The sequence below is a fragment of the Triturus cristatus genome, chromosome 9 (assembly GCF_964204655.1).
Source record: "Triturus cristatus chromosome 9, aTriCri1.1, whole genome shotgun sequence".
In the NCBI taxonomy this organism is placed as follows: Eukaryota; Metazoa; Chordata; class Amphibia; order Caudata; family Salamandridae; genus Triturus; species Triturus cristatus.
In genome coordinates, this window is record NC_140592.1 from 59,921,447 (window position 1) to 59,935,330 (window position 13,884).

Below are 13,884 nucleotides of genomic sequence, written 5' to 3' on the forward strand. Positions count from 1 at the left end.
CAATTTGCTCCTTATACTAGAATGATACAAATCTTAAATTTCTTTTATAGGTAACTTGCAGGTGCAGCGTCCTTGTGTATGCCTAGTACTGAGTGACAGTGAGATACTGCAGTGATGGACACGTTTTTGAAAAGGAAACAACTGGACTCTGAACAAAATTTGGAGCCGGATGAGAGCCCAAGTATGAGTGGGGATCAAAAGAAAGCAAAGATGGTTAGCTCAAGCAAATTCTCTGGCACAAGGCAATATAGCGAAAGCTATATTTCATTTGGATTTACTGTCACCGGAGATGCAAACAAACCAACTCCACTGTGCGTGGTGTGTGGTGAAAAGCTAGCTAACAGTGCTATGGTCCCAAGCAAACTTAAACGCCATCTCCAAACGAAACACCCTTCGCTTCAAAACAGGAATGCGGACTATTTTGTTCGCCTGCGCGAAAACACGGAGAAACAGGCAACTTTCATGAGAAAAACCACAAAGGTAAATGAAAGAGCTCTTAAAGCTAGCTATCAAGTTGCTGAACTTATAGCCAAGTCAAAAAAGTCGCACACTGTGGCAGAGACATTAATACTTCCCGCCTGCAAAGCTATTGTAGAGGAGATGCTCGGACCTGAAGCAGCTAAGGAAATAGCCAAAGTCCCTCTCTCAGACAACACAATTTCCAGACGTATTAATGACATGTCTGCAGACATCGAAAGTGTGGTTTTGGAAAAGATCCGTATCAGTGAGAAATTTGCATTGCAACTTGACGAGTCTACTGATATCAGTGGACATGCTCAACTCTTGGCCAATGTGCGTTTTGTTGATGGTGATGCAATTAGAGAAAACTTCTTTTTTTGCAAGGCATTGCCAGAAAAATCAACAGGAGAAGAAATTTTTCGTGTCACATCAGCATACCTTGAACAAGGAGGACTTAAGTGGGAAAACTGCACAAGTGTCTGCACCGATGGAGCTGCAGCCATGGTCGGGCACACCAAAGGCTTTGTAAGCAGAGTGAAGGAAAGAAATCCAGATGTGATTGTTACGCATTGTTTTTTACACCGTGAGGCCCTCGTAGCCAAGACTTTACCAGCAGACCTAGTTCATGTGTTGGATGATGTTGTGCGCATGGTAAACTTTGTAAAGTCACGACCCCTGAAAAGTCGCATATTTGCAGCTTTGTGTGAGGTGATGGGAGCGAAGCATAAAACCTTGCTGTTTCATACGGAGGTCCGGTGGTTGTCGTGTGGCAAGGTCTTGGTTCGTGTGTATGAGCTGCGGGAGGAACTTAAAGTGTTTCTGACAAATGAGAGGCCAGATTACGCAAAGCTGCTTGCAAGTGATGAGTGGTGTGCAAGGCTGGCATACCTGGCAGATATATTTCATCATCTGAATGAACTGAACACACGAATGCAAGGCCGAAATGAAAACCTGCTTACAAGTACAGATAAAATAAATGGATTCCGTTCAAAGGTGCAACTCTGGCATCAACACGTGGAAAGTGGCAATCTTGAAATGTTCACACTCACCAAGCAATGGCAAGGTGTTCACACTGCTGCACTGTGTGAGATAATAGTTAAACATTTAAAAACTCTCGAGGAGAGGTTGTCATTTTATTTCTCTTCAGTCGCCACTGAATGCCTTGACTGGGTTAGGGACCCTTATAGCTCAGCATCAGTTGGTGGAAAGGACATGACTTTACAGGAGCAGGAGGAACTAACTGAACTGAGGCAAAATCGTGGTTTCAAGCTAAGATTTGCTGATCTACCTTTGGATAGTTTTTGGTTGGATACTGCCAAGGAGTTCCCCCTTCTGGCAAACAAAGCTATTTTGACATTGCTACCATTTTCCACTACATATCTGTGTGAGATGAGCTTTTCAAGCATGATTGCTATAAAAACTAAATACAGAGAGAGACTGAGAGCTGTTGACGAAGAGCTACGTGTGTGTCTTTCTTCGATTCCAGCCAGAATATCAGCTTTGTGTTCAGCCAAACAGGCCCAGGTTGCGCACTGATCAATAAGACCAGTGTTTTATAATTTTTCATATTTCTGTTTACTTACTATTTCATAATAAAGTAATTATAAAATACTTTCTTTGTGTTTATTTGATTCCTATTCAAGAGAATTACTTTATATATAGTCAATATAGGCACAGAGTTACATTTTTTAACATTTTCTAATGGTGGTGTGCCTCCTGATTTTTTTCATGAAACAAGTGTGCCTTTGCCCAAAAAAGGTTGAAAAACACTGCTCTACAGAGCCATGTCGGACTGCTTAGCCATGCCCCAAACATTCTCAATTCCAATTATTCATAATAAAATCATTGCTATTGGTCAGTGAACTAATACTGCAAAGAAGCACTGGCAGTGCCAATAGATCTGGCTAGTTGTAGGTGTTTTTCACATTGTTGTGTGAAATGTCTGGATACAGTCATAGAAAACTCACAGAAGCCTCCAACACTGGTCATCGCTTCGATATGCCCACAATAGTGTCACTCGAAGTGTCACACATTTGAAAGTAGTAGAACGTCACACATATATACCCAGAAATCATAGAAATGTCACACAAAAGCAATCTGAAAACTTGGCAGCTATGAACTTGATAGACGCAGCCGCTCCCTTCTCGCCGCTGAGCTAATCTGGGCACGAAGAAACATGAGATGGGAAATCAAATCTGGCTTTGTTTCTGAGGTTACATCGAACGTGGCCCTTGTGATTGTAATAACTTGGCTTTGCACACTGCATTTATAACGCTTTTGAGTTGGGGAGAGAATGTAGTCTGACGGCTAGTGCAGCCGATCTCGAAGCTGGGGAACAGGGTTCGAGTCTCGGCAAGGGATGCTCCACATTGTGTGATTCTGAGCAAATCACTTAATCTCCCCGTGCCTAACAAAAAATTGAATGTACCTTTCGGTAACACAACTGGTGCTCATGTAAAGCGCACTGGTGCTGGCTCTTTGAACAGTAGCAGCTTCCCCCATCCCCCCCCCCCCCCAGCGACTTGAGAGCTCGCAGGTATGTAATGCACTTTACAAATGGATTGATTGATTGATTGATATTTTCAGGTCTAGTTCGTGCTATATAAAACTCTGTAGATTTCTTTTTTTTATTTTAAATGTGTTGCATGCAGCTGGTTTATTTGGGGAAACATCCATTACAACACAACTGCCTTTACATCGCATGCCATTACAATGCATGCCATTACAACGCATACCATTGCAACGCATTATAAGGTAAGTAATAGAGATCTTTTAGTTTTAGAGTGGGTATGGGTTTTGGGGTAGATGGGAATAGTACTTTTTACCCCTACACTATCCAACACTTTCCCTACTGTTGAACTCACTGGTGTGGGAATAGTAATTTTTACCCCTACACTATCCAACACTTTCCCTACTGTTGCACTCACTGGAGTGGGAATAGTAATTTTTACCCCTACACTATCCAACACTTACCCTACTGTTGCCCTCAAAGTATTATACATTGTAATGGTATGTGCTGTAATGGAATGCGTTGTATGGCATGCATTGTAAAATCATGCAATGTAATGGTAATAGCGATGCAAAAACCGCGTTGTAAAAGCATGCGTTGTAATTGTTTGCATTGTAACGTCATATATACGTTAATTTATTAGTCCTTCAAATGTTTTCATGCATGTGCGATAATGCGCTGCTGACCATCTAATGAATTTTAATGAGAAGAAATGTTAATGTTTATGTTGTTTTATATTCATTGAGTCAATGATATGTGTTGGTTGAATCGATCTAATTAAGTGTTGTGTATTGAAGAGTTATGATATTTGTAATTGTATAGGTAAATGAATTGGGGGGTGTGCAATATTTCTTTAAGAATGTATTTCTCGGAAATAAAGAAATTGAATGGAATTGAACTGAACTGAAGAAACATGTCAGTGTCGAAAGTATTGACCAGGATTTTCATACTGGCAACGGGTGAAAGATGTTGCCTCAGGGTTTTAGCAATAGACAAGCACAAAAGAGCGATTATACCTTCACCTCCAACAGGTTTAACTTCATTTTGGCGTTGTTAAATTTTAGAAATAAGGCTTCTACTTTTTCTAAAACATATTGGAGAGTAAAGAGCGGGTTGAAAACTTGATATATAACTGTGTGTCATGAGCATATGATTGAAACCTTCACAAGAGTGTTACAGAACAGAGAGTAAAGAAAGGAAAGATAGATGTGTATGGAAATAGAAGAATGAGGGAAGTCCCGGGGTACTCCACAAAATGAGGTGACTTCTTTGAGAAGGAAAGCGTCGAGTGCAACTCTGTGTGGGGATTAGTGAAAGGATCTAAACCGTGCAAAGACCCTGTGTCCACATGTGCATGAGACACGTTGGTCTAGCAGACTGGCACGGTCGACTGCGCTGAATGCTGCCAACAGATCTAACATAGTAGACAGCCTGCACTCTCATCTGCTAATCTGGGACCATTGTCCCTGAAGCCAATTAACACACTCTATGCCAAGGACAGGCCTAAACCCTAGTTGAAGAAGAGGTACAGGTGTGGTTGTCTAGATAATCCTGCATTTGGATGGTGACAATCTTTGCAATGATCTTGGCCAATACTGGTAAGTTGGAGATGGGCTGGACATGGTCTAAAATTGATGTATCTATGCTTTTCTTTTTTAATAGTCACGTAATACATGGCATTTTTTCCAATCTCTGGGGATGCCCCCTTCAAGAAGAGAGAGGTTAATAAGATGGGCTAGAAAAGGTGTAATGGGGCAGCATGATCTTTTAGTAGCCACTCAGAGGTGTATCTGTGGCAGCATCGCTGGTCTTGAATGCAGAGAGGAAAGGCAAAGGGCTTCCGAAGAAATAGGAGATAAAGCCCAGTAGAGACCAGAGTCATCCTTGTAAGAGGAAGGTGGGCTGTTGGTCTGGAAGCCGCTATCAACCCTTGTCTAATTAAATTAATTTTGTCAACGGAGTTGAGCTCATCACAGAGATGCTGGGAAGGAGGCACCCTGGCATAACCCTGAAATGGGTTAACCATTGAATTAACTAAGTTGAACAAATCTAGTGCCTAGATTTTAGAATTTTGAGATGGTGTGGAACCAATAAATGGGTCTGGCAGATTAGACTTAATGGTCTTTTTATGCTCCTTAATCCGGTAGGGTAGGAAGTTTTATAAGCGGAGTGCTTGAGCCATTAGATGCTGACCGCACATTGGCTTGTTTTATGGATTTGAGAGTTACGGTGACCAGGGTGTGCCAGGAGGATGGGGCTGATGTTAAGATGAAGGGATAGGATAGAAACTGTCAACAGGTTCTCCATACCACATTTGAAGACGTGAAAAAGATCCTGCAGGAAGAGGTGGAGCTGAGAACTGTCTCTCTAATGAGTCGGTGGCCTCTAGAACCTTGAGCGACGCCATTAGTGGGACCTTTACAGAACCTGAGCACTTAGCGGCTTAGTTGCGTTAACTGCCATAGCTAAAAGCTATTTGAAGTCTATTAAATAGTAGTCTGGCCACATAATCAGAATTACTTTGATCATTGTAATGTGAGAGACTATAGAAAAAAAAGCATCCAGTGCCCCTTCCAGACTCCACCCCATGACTTTTCACTCCTTTTTGCCGCCGCTCCCACAAAACAAGAAGTCCTCCGATGAAAAGTAGCTGTGCCACGCTGAGAGTTCTCTCCAAGTGGGGATATTTTGTTGTTGTTCTGTGACATATTGTCATGGAAGTCTGTTCTTGAAAAGGTACCACTGAAAATGGTGGCAGGCTGGCAACCCTGGATCACACGGACAGTCGTCCACCATCCGTGGCAGGCAGTCGCCCGCACACGTCACCATAGTCCTGCTGTCAGCCGCTGCCTTCTCCTATCCTGCTAATGAAGTGTTGCATGAGGAATAGGGTAGACCGAGTTTGTTTATTCTTGCAGGAAGTCCAGTTATTGCCTTGCTCTCAGGCTAAAACTTTTATGTATGCAAGTTCTCTCCAGTTTGATATCTCTGTCTAAGCCTCTTTTTGGTGTTTTGCCACATCTTTCGTTGCATAGCTAAAAGAGTCACCCAAAAGACATGTCATGGCAAGAGTCACAGTCCCTGATGTTTGCTTCCTTTAACTGTTTTATAATAATTTTCTGTCTTTCAGATTTATTTGTATTGTAGCTGTTTGTATGTAGTCTATCAACCCCGGAGAAGTCTCCAAAGCGCATTCAATGATGAGTAGCACACTACTCTCTAAGTACCTGAATGCAAGATGTTATGTGTGAAGTAGACCACATTACTTTTAGATATCACAGTTGAAAGTACCAGCTTTTGTACATTTTAGTAAAAAGTCCGGCGGGTCAGTGGTAGGTTTAGACATCTCTTTCTGATGGGAAATGTGGCACATTAGTCAAGCACCCCACATTCACCCAGACACAGATGTTGAGCTGAACATGATGGCAAGTTCTAGCCCAAGAAAGGTTGGGTAGTCAATGCTTGAGAACATCAACCAATGAATCCAGCCATTGCCTTATTTATGAAAAGTGTTGCATCGATGGGTGAAACTGCAATGCAACACTTTTCAGTGCGCCATCCTTGCGACACCATGGATGCATTTACTGTCTGGAGCTCCATGTCGCGAAGGATTTACAGATATGTTAGGAATCCTGACGTATCTGTCGGCACAAAAGTGGTGTATTGCTGGAGGGTGTCCGTAAACAGACACAACTCCAGCAATGTGTCATTTCACATAGGGCAAGCCCCATGTGAAATGGCCTGTCACCCCTTTATGCCTGCTTCAAGCAGGCGTAAAGATTTGACGCAGTGACGCTGTAGAAGTAGCGCAGTGAAATCTCATAGATTTTACAGTGCTACTTCTAAGAGGCTTTTCTGCATCAGAACGCCCACGCTGCCTACATTATACCTGTCGCATGTATAATGTAGCGCAGGAGTTTACAAAGTGACGCATCTGCCTAGATGTGTCAATTTGTAAATATGGCGCAGTGTGGCACATTGTTTACACTGCCACAGCGTCTTAAAAAGTGATGCAATGGCGGCATAAGGGCCTCATAAATTACACCCTAAGTGTTGTTAATTTCCGTGGCGTAACGAAATATGAAGGGGGCCCCTGCAAAGTACATGGAGGGGACCCCTCCGGAGCCAGTCACGAGCTCCCAGGCCAAGGTTCTGTGCTGAATGGTGTTCTTTAGACCTCGGGTCCCTCCACACAGAATGGGGCTGCGGGGGCCTCTGTTACACCACTGGACAATTTGTCACCTGGAGGCATAATCAATAGAAGTCTGCAGACTGTCACTAGATGGCCAGTTTGTTTGTGTGATCCACACACTATGACTTTAGCTGCAGACTCAGTATCACAGGCAAGCCGAGGCTCGCAGCTTTCTGAGTAATCGGCAGAATGTCATTTTCATGCCAGGGTTGTAGAGAAATGAAGGTGCTTAGTCAAAATATCAGGGAAAATACATCGTGTGGACAAATTATCGTGTCAAGAATACCGAGGACAAAAATATTGTGAATGTAAATTTCTATAGGTAAGCAAAGTTTTACTATATACAACTCCACGTATTTGAACCTTGACAATATATATCTTCAAGGTATGTAGATGTGTAGTTAAGAATAGTGAATCTATACGTTTTGCACGTACCGTCCTCAATATTTTGGTCCTCAATGTTTTTGGCAGAATATTTTGTCCACACGATAATTTTGCCAACGATGTTCGGTCAATGGGCCAAAATGAAAGACTATCAAAAATGTTACTTTGAGGTTCAAGCAACTTCACAGAGCACTGGAGGGAGTTGTGTGACTCCATCGTGAATTATAAGTATTCTTCTATGTCTGCACACCTTATTGCAGACTGCCACCGTTAATTATTGCAATCTACAGTTCTGAGCTGTCGTTGTCCAAAAAGTTTCACAATGTTATGATATACCTATCTGGTGTCAGTGCGTCGGTGGACCTGGAAAACATTTATTTCCTTCCCCAGTAGTACAGCTTGGTCAATATGGAAGATAGAAGCAGTTGACTTCCACTGCACCGCCCCAAAGATCCCCAGGAAAGCAGGAATCCCAGGTCAATGTAAAAATTGGCCATGATCTGACCACGTGCCTGTGAACCAAGAGTCTGATGCAAGCATCACTTCTTTTTCTGCAATATTTAAAGAATTCAAGTAAGACTAGTCACGGGGATTTAATCGGTCACATTTAAGGGTACAAACACTTTAAGCTAGCCTGAACTTCGTGGCAGCCACCACGGATCTGGGATGGTGGGGCGGAGGGGGGCGAGGGGGTAAGGAGGTATAATTCTAAAAAAAAAGAAAAATTCACTTACCTCCTTGTCGCTCTGTCCCACGTCGTCTCTCCTCCACCGAACAGGATGCAGCCAGGCTCCCCTGAGACAGTAACAGCACTGCAATGTAGTGTTGTTATTGGCTCCCCTAAACCAATCACAACGCTGCAATGCAGCGCTGTGATTGGTCTGTGCTCAGTGGTTCGGCGCTCAGACGGGGACTGGCGGCCTGGGCATGTTCTCCATGTAGGCTATAATGCAGCCTGCATGGAGAACATGCTAAAGTGCGCATGACTGTTTGGCCGGGCCAAGAGTGCTGGTCAAAGCATCATGCGCACTTTAGTGTGCCCACCACTCCACTCCTCCCCTGCTCTGTCAGCAGTGCAGTCCCGCCCTCATGCTGCCACAGCAGGGAAGAATAAAATGATAATAACATTGTGTTATTGTCATTTTATTTTTCCTTTCTTTTACTGCTGCACAGCAGCAGTGGGGTGACGCTTCTCCGCCTTAGCTGAGGAGCCGCCACTGTCTGAATTCCTCTCTTAACCGATACACTGGCAGACACTAGGGACCTGATTCACAAAGGGCCTCTGTCCTCGTGGCAGCGGCCCTGCACTCATGGGGGAACCTCTGCACTCGAAGCGGAATCTCTGCAATGAGAATTCTCACTGCGGAGAATCAGCACAGAGTGCAGCGACTCCCCCACGAGTGCGAGGCCTCAATGACGAGTGTGGAGGCCCTTTGTGAATAGCGCTGAGACTCCCCCACGAATGCGAGGCCTCGGCAACGAGTGTGGAGGCCCTTTATGAATAGCACAGAGACTCCCCCATGAGTGCAGAGCCTCCTCCACACATGTGGAGGCCCTTGGTGAATCAGGCCCTGTTTAATTTATCTGTGGGACTATGAATTTTGTCATGTTCTTTGTGTGTCAGAGAATATAAGTGTATGTTTATGCCCTTATTTATGGTTTGGTGGAGTTTGAGGAATGTCATAAACCAATGGTCCTCACATCCTACCAAAACTGCAGTTCTTCTACCCCATATAGAGGCGGGGGAACTGCTGACTCTGCCGACACACACCTCTGACCCGGCAGGCCATCTGTCACTATTCTATAGTAGTTGCTCATTCCTATTGAGGGCTGGGCAGCACCATTCCTTTCCCCTGGTCATGTGTGCCATGCAACGCATGCTGGACACAGAAAGGTAAAATGAAGATGGGCCACACGCGCGGGCAGAAAACTCCCTGCGCGTTGGGCTATTTATATTTTGTTTAGAGAAACCAAACTACTTCTGTGGACGTTTGTTTTCTCTGAAGAACAAGGTTAATGTAACAAAGTGAAGTACTCATAGTAAAGGATCCCATCCATAGATACACTGCAACCAGGGAGCAGGCTCAGCTTCAACTGCCTAAGAGATCATCTTACATCATTACATTCTGAAGCTCTTGGCAACAGAAGCCTAGAAGGCCACACATCTCCGTTCTTTACAAATAAAATAAACTATAAACAAAAGTTACATTAAAAAAAACAACAGAGATGAGTAAAAGAAACAATGCATACAATAAAACTTAAGGAGGAACTTCCTGGAACAAAAACCTTAAGTCACTTGATATGGAAAGAAACATCGGCATGACAATTACTTTACATATTCACTCAAATATGCTGGAGGAGAGGACACTCTCGAAGACTTACGAATAGCGTCTGAATTTCCAGAGGTGTTGGCAGGGTCAGATCTCGTTCCTCCACACAAGGGATGATTTGGAATCAAAGCATCCCTAACTAAAACCACTCTGTTAAATTCCAAATGCGATAATCAGCCGTTTTGACAGCATTATTGAAGACCTTGATGACCTGAATAGTTTTCAAAAATGCTTTAGAAGACCCTTTCCTGCAAGGGTTTTTACTAAAACCCAATCACCCCCTTTCACAACAGTCTTCTTTACACTTTTCCTTTGATCATAAAGCTCTTTACAATCTTCAATCCTCCTTGACTCAGCCAACTTCCAATCATTCTTCTCATTGTACACATCATGATTAGATTGCATGTCATTGACCCAAGTAGGGGCCACCAACATGTTAGCACACCTACCCCTGAATAGTTCAAAGGGAGTATTCTTAGTTATGGCATTGGGAGACAACCTATAAGTTTCAACTTTTTTGCAAATTTCTTCAGGCCAATCCAAACCTACAGATTTTGCCATTTCAATGGTCTCTTTTAGAACACGATTAAAGCACTCCACCATTCCATTCGTTTCTGGATGGTACAATGAGCACCTTTTGTGTTTAATACCATGTCTACTCAGAAACTGTTCCATTTCTCTAAAGACCAACAGCACCCCTTTGTCAGTCAAAATTGTGTCAGGTATCCCTTCTCTGGCTATATGTTTCTCCAAAACGCCTACACATGCTTGGTTTCTACACCCCATGTAATAGTTTTTTCTGGCCATCTAGAAAACAAATCAACCAGAACGTACCACTCAGAACCAGAGGATCAGATGGGGCAGAGACTATCAAGCCCAACTTCCTTCCATGGACCATCGGGCATTCCCGTATGGGTTGAACCTTAGGCTTGGCTACTCTTTCGCTCAATGTGCACTAAACACAATCTCTGTTTCCATTCCGCATACAAATCCATACCGGGCCACCAGTAGGACAATCTCAGTTTCTCCTTAGTCTTTGACATACCCTGATGCCCTGAATGAGCCAAAGAAATAAGTTCCTCCCTAAGAGAAGCCAGGGGAATTAACCCCAGACCCCTGACCAGTAGACCTCCTTGCTCGGAAAGTTGATCTTTGATGTGCCAACATGTTTCCAACACGTCCTCACCTTTGGGTTTGGTCTTCCAACCTGCATTTACACACTCTAAAACTCTACGCAAGACATTGTCTGCACGAAGAGCGTCATGCCACCTTTCTTTGTCAATGCTACCCCCTTCAATAGAACATACCATATCCTCATCCTGCTCATATTCATCAGAAGAACATTTCTCATCATCATCTACCAAGCGAGACAAAGCATCAGTAACTTTGTTCTCTACCCCGGGCAAATAGTTGATGTCAAAATCATAGTCCTACAATGCCACAACTCACTTGGTGATTCTACTTGACACAGCATCGATACCCTTATTTTAAAGAAAAATTCACACAACAGTTTGGGGTCTATCCTGACTTAAAAAACACAGCCCCACAAAAGCTTTCTCAGTTTTTATGGACCAATATACAGCGAGATCTTCTCTTTCTACAACAGAGTAACACATTTTGGCACCCGGCAAGCTCTTTGAAAGAAACAAAATTATGTCATCATGCCCTTGGTTCTTTTGCAGTAACACAGCACCCAGACATTTCATACTGGCATCAGTTATTAGAAAGGACTGCTTTTTGGGGTCAAAGCTACTCAATTGTGGTGCAGCACACAATCTCTCCTTCAAAGTGCAAAACTCATCTTCACAAACCTGGTCCCATACAAATTCACACCCTTTACCCAGCAATGACCTCATGTGGACACACAGTGAACCAAAACCCTGGACAAACTTGCTGTAGTACTCTGCCATTCCCCAAAAAACTCAATAACTCTTCTTTGTTAGTAGAAGAGTGTAGTTTGCGAATGGCATCAACAAGATCCTCCTTAGGCATCACACCACCCACAGAAATGGAATGACCTATATAATCAATGGATTCTCGCCCTTTTTTTTTTCAATTTTGACAGTTAGATTAAATTCATTAAGTCTGCTCAAAACACTCAACACTCTCTCATCATGCTCTCTATTGTCCCTTCCATAAATTAATGTATCATCCTGATATATTCTCACACAAGCTAAACCCTTCAAGACAATCTCCAAAGCTCTCTGAAAAACCGAGGCTGCTGAAACCAGACTAAATGGAAGTCTGACAAAACTGTAAGTACCGAAAGGAGTCACAAACCGCAATAAGGTCCTTACAGTCATCATCTAGCCTAATCTAATGATACGCAGATTTAAGATTGATGGTGCTAAACACCTTGGCACACCGTAGCAGCATCAACGTGTCCGCAATCTTTGGTAAATGGTAACGATCCACCACCACATGCTTGTTTAACTCTCTCAGGTCCACACATAAACGTAAAGATCCATCAGCCTTCTTGGCAGCTACAACTGGAGCAAGCCATTGCGTTGTTTCCACTTCCTCAATGATACCATCTGCTTTCAGTCATTCCAACTCACTTTGCACTTGTTCACGCACAGCCACAGGCACATTACGTACCTTAGTACAAACAGGTTTAACACCATCACCAAACGAATGTGATGAACATAATGCCGCAAACAACCCAAAGTTTTACAAAAGACTTGAGGAAATTTCAACTTTAACACTTGTATAAAATCCTCAGAAGAGCTACTTTGTACGAAAGATATTAAGTTTGTCTCAACATTTTCCTTTAGTTTAATGGAAGGTGATTCATTTAGATCTAATATCCCACCAAGGTCTCTCTGGTGGAATCAACTCAATATACTTTAGCATTGGCTAACCTGTTCCTGTATTCTAGGAGACCCCAAAAATAGCCAAACAATTTAATCGGTTCCCCCATATGCACAGGGTCTAATGTCAGGATGAAATACCTTAATTTTATCCTTGACATTTTTAGATAAAATTCTTTCCAAACTATGGTGATCTTGGCACCTGAATCACCTTCCACCAAGATCTCATCAATTGGACTGCTCCTGTCCTCCTCATCTCCAGTAACTTGCAGTAAAATGTGCCCACACTCTACACTAGCGTATGGATCATATGAACAGGCTTTGTCATAGTTAATTTCATTAACCATTCCTTTATAGGTTTTACCTTTACAAACTGCGGCAAAGGGACCTTTCCTCTTACAATTACTGCAGGTGACTTTCCAACCTGGACACTGCTTGTCATTGGCCAAATGACCCACTCTTGCACAACGAAAACATTTAGCTTGAAATGTGTTAGACCTTCCCTTTTTTTCAAGAGTAGTTTTCTTATTTTCATGTTCTTTTTGTTCCTTTAAAGGTTGTTTGACAACATGAACGGAGTCTTTCTCTTTCTTATCACCATTCTTTTTTATGACTTCCACACATTTAAGGGAGTGTTCGATCCTTTTTGCAATATGAGAACATCCTTAAGGGAAGGTTCATCCTTTTGCCACAGTTCCTCTCTATACGTTCAATGTTACACCCCAACATAATTTGGTCCCTAATTCTCTCATCAAGGGTGGAGCCAAATTTACAAGTTGAAGCTAACTTTCTCAAAGTAGGTATATAATTCTCTATGGACTCATCTTCCAATTGGCTCCTGCGACCAAAGCGATACCTCTCAAGAATAGTACTGACTTTAGGTAAATAGTGTTTATCCAATTTTGCTATACAAATTTCAAATTAATTTAGGTCACCATCATGAATTTCAGGAAGAGGGTCAAAAACCTTTTATGCCCTCCGACCCTAGACAATGAAGTAATAAGGCTGTTTTCCTTTCAGCACTCAGAGAGGAGCCACACACTCTGGCGTATCTTTCAAATACTTTGCGCCACTTCTGTTATCTAATGGGTGGATCACCGGGAGATGACAAAAAGAAGGGAGGCGCAGTAACATTTTGAATTTTGTGAAAAAGAAATTAAATTACAGAAAACACCTGAATTCCAAGGAATTACCGTGAAC

The 13,884-nt window shown here is 42.8% G+C and overlaps 1 protein-coding gene across 1 annotated transcript; it reads left to right on the top strand.

The window, feature by feature from the left end:
* Nucleotides 1-114: 114 nt before the first annotated feature.
* Nucleotides 115-13,249, top strand: LOC146797399 (zinc finger BED domain-containing protein 5-like). Its single transcript, XM_085627599.1, has 2 exons — nt 115-984; nt 13,241-13,249. Exons 1-2 carry the CDS (start codon nt 115-117, stop codon nt 13,247-13,249), a joined length of 879 nt encoding a protein of 292 aa, XP_085483725.1.
* Nucleotides 13,250-13,884: the final 635 nt, after the last annotated feature.

Coding starts and splice junctions, on each gene's coding strand:
- LOC146797399 (XM_085627599.1), top strand. CDS start 115: ATGGACACGTTTTTGAAAAGGAAACAACTGGACTCTGAACAAAATTTG.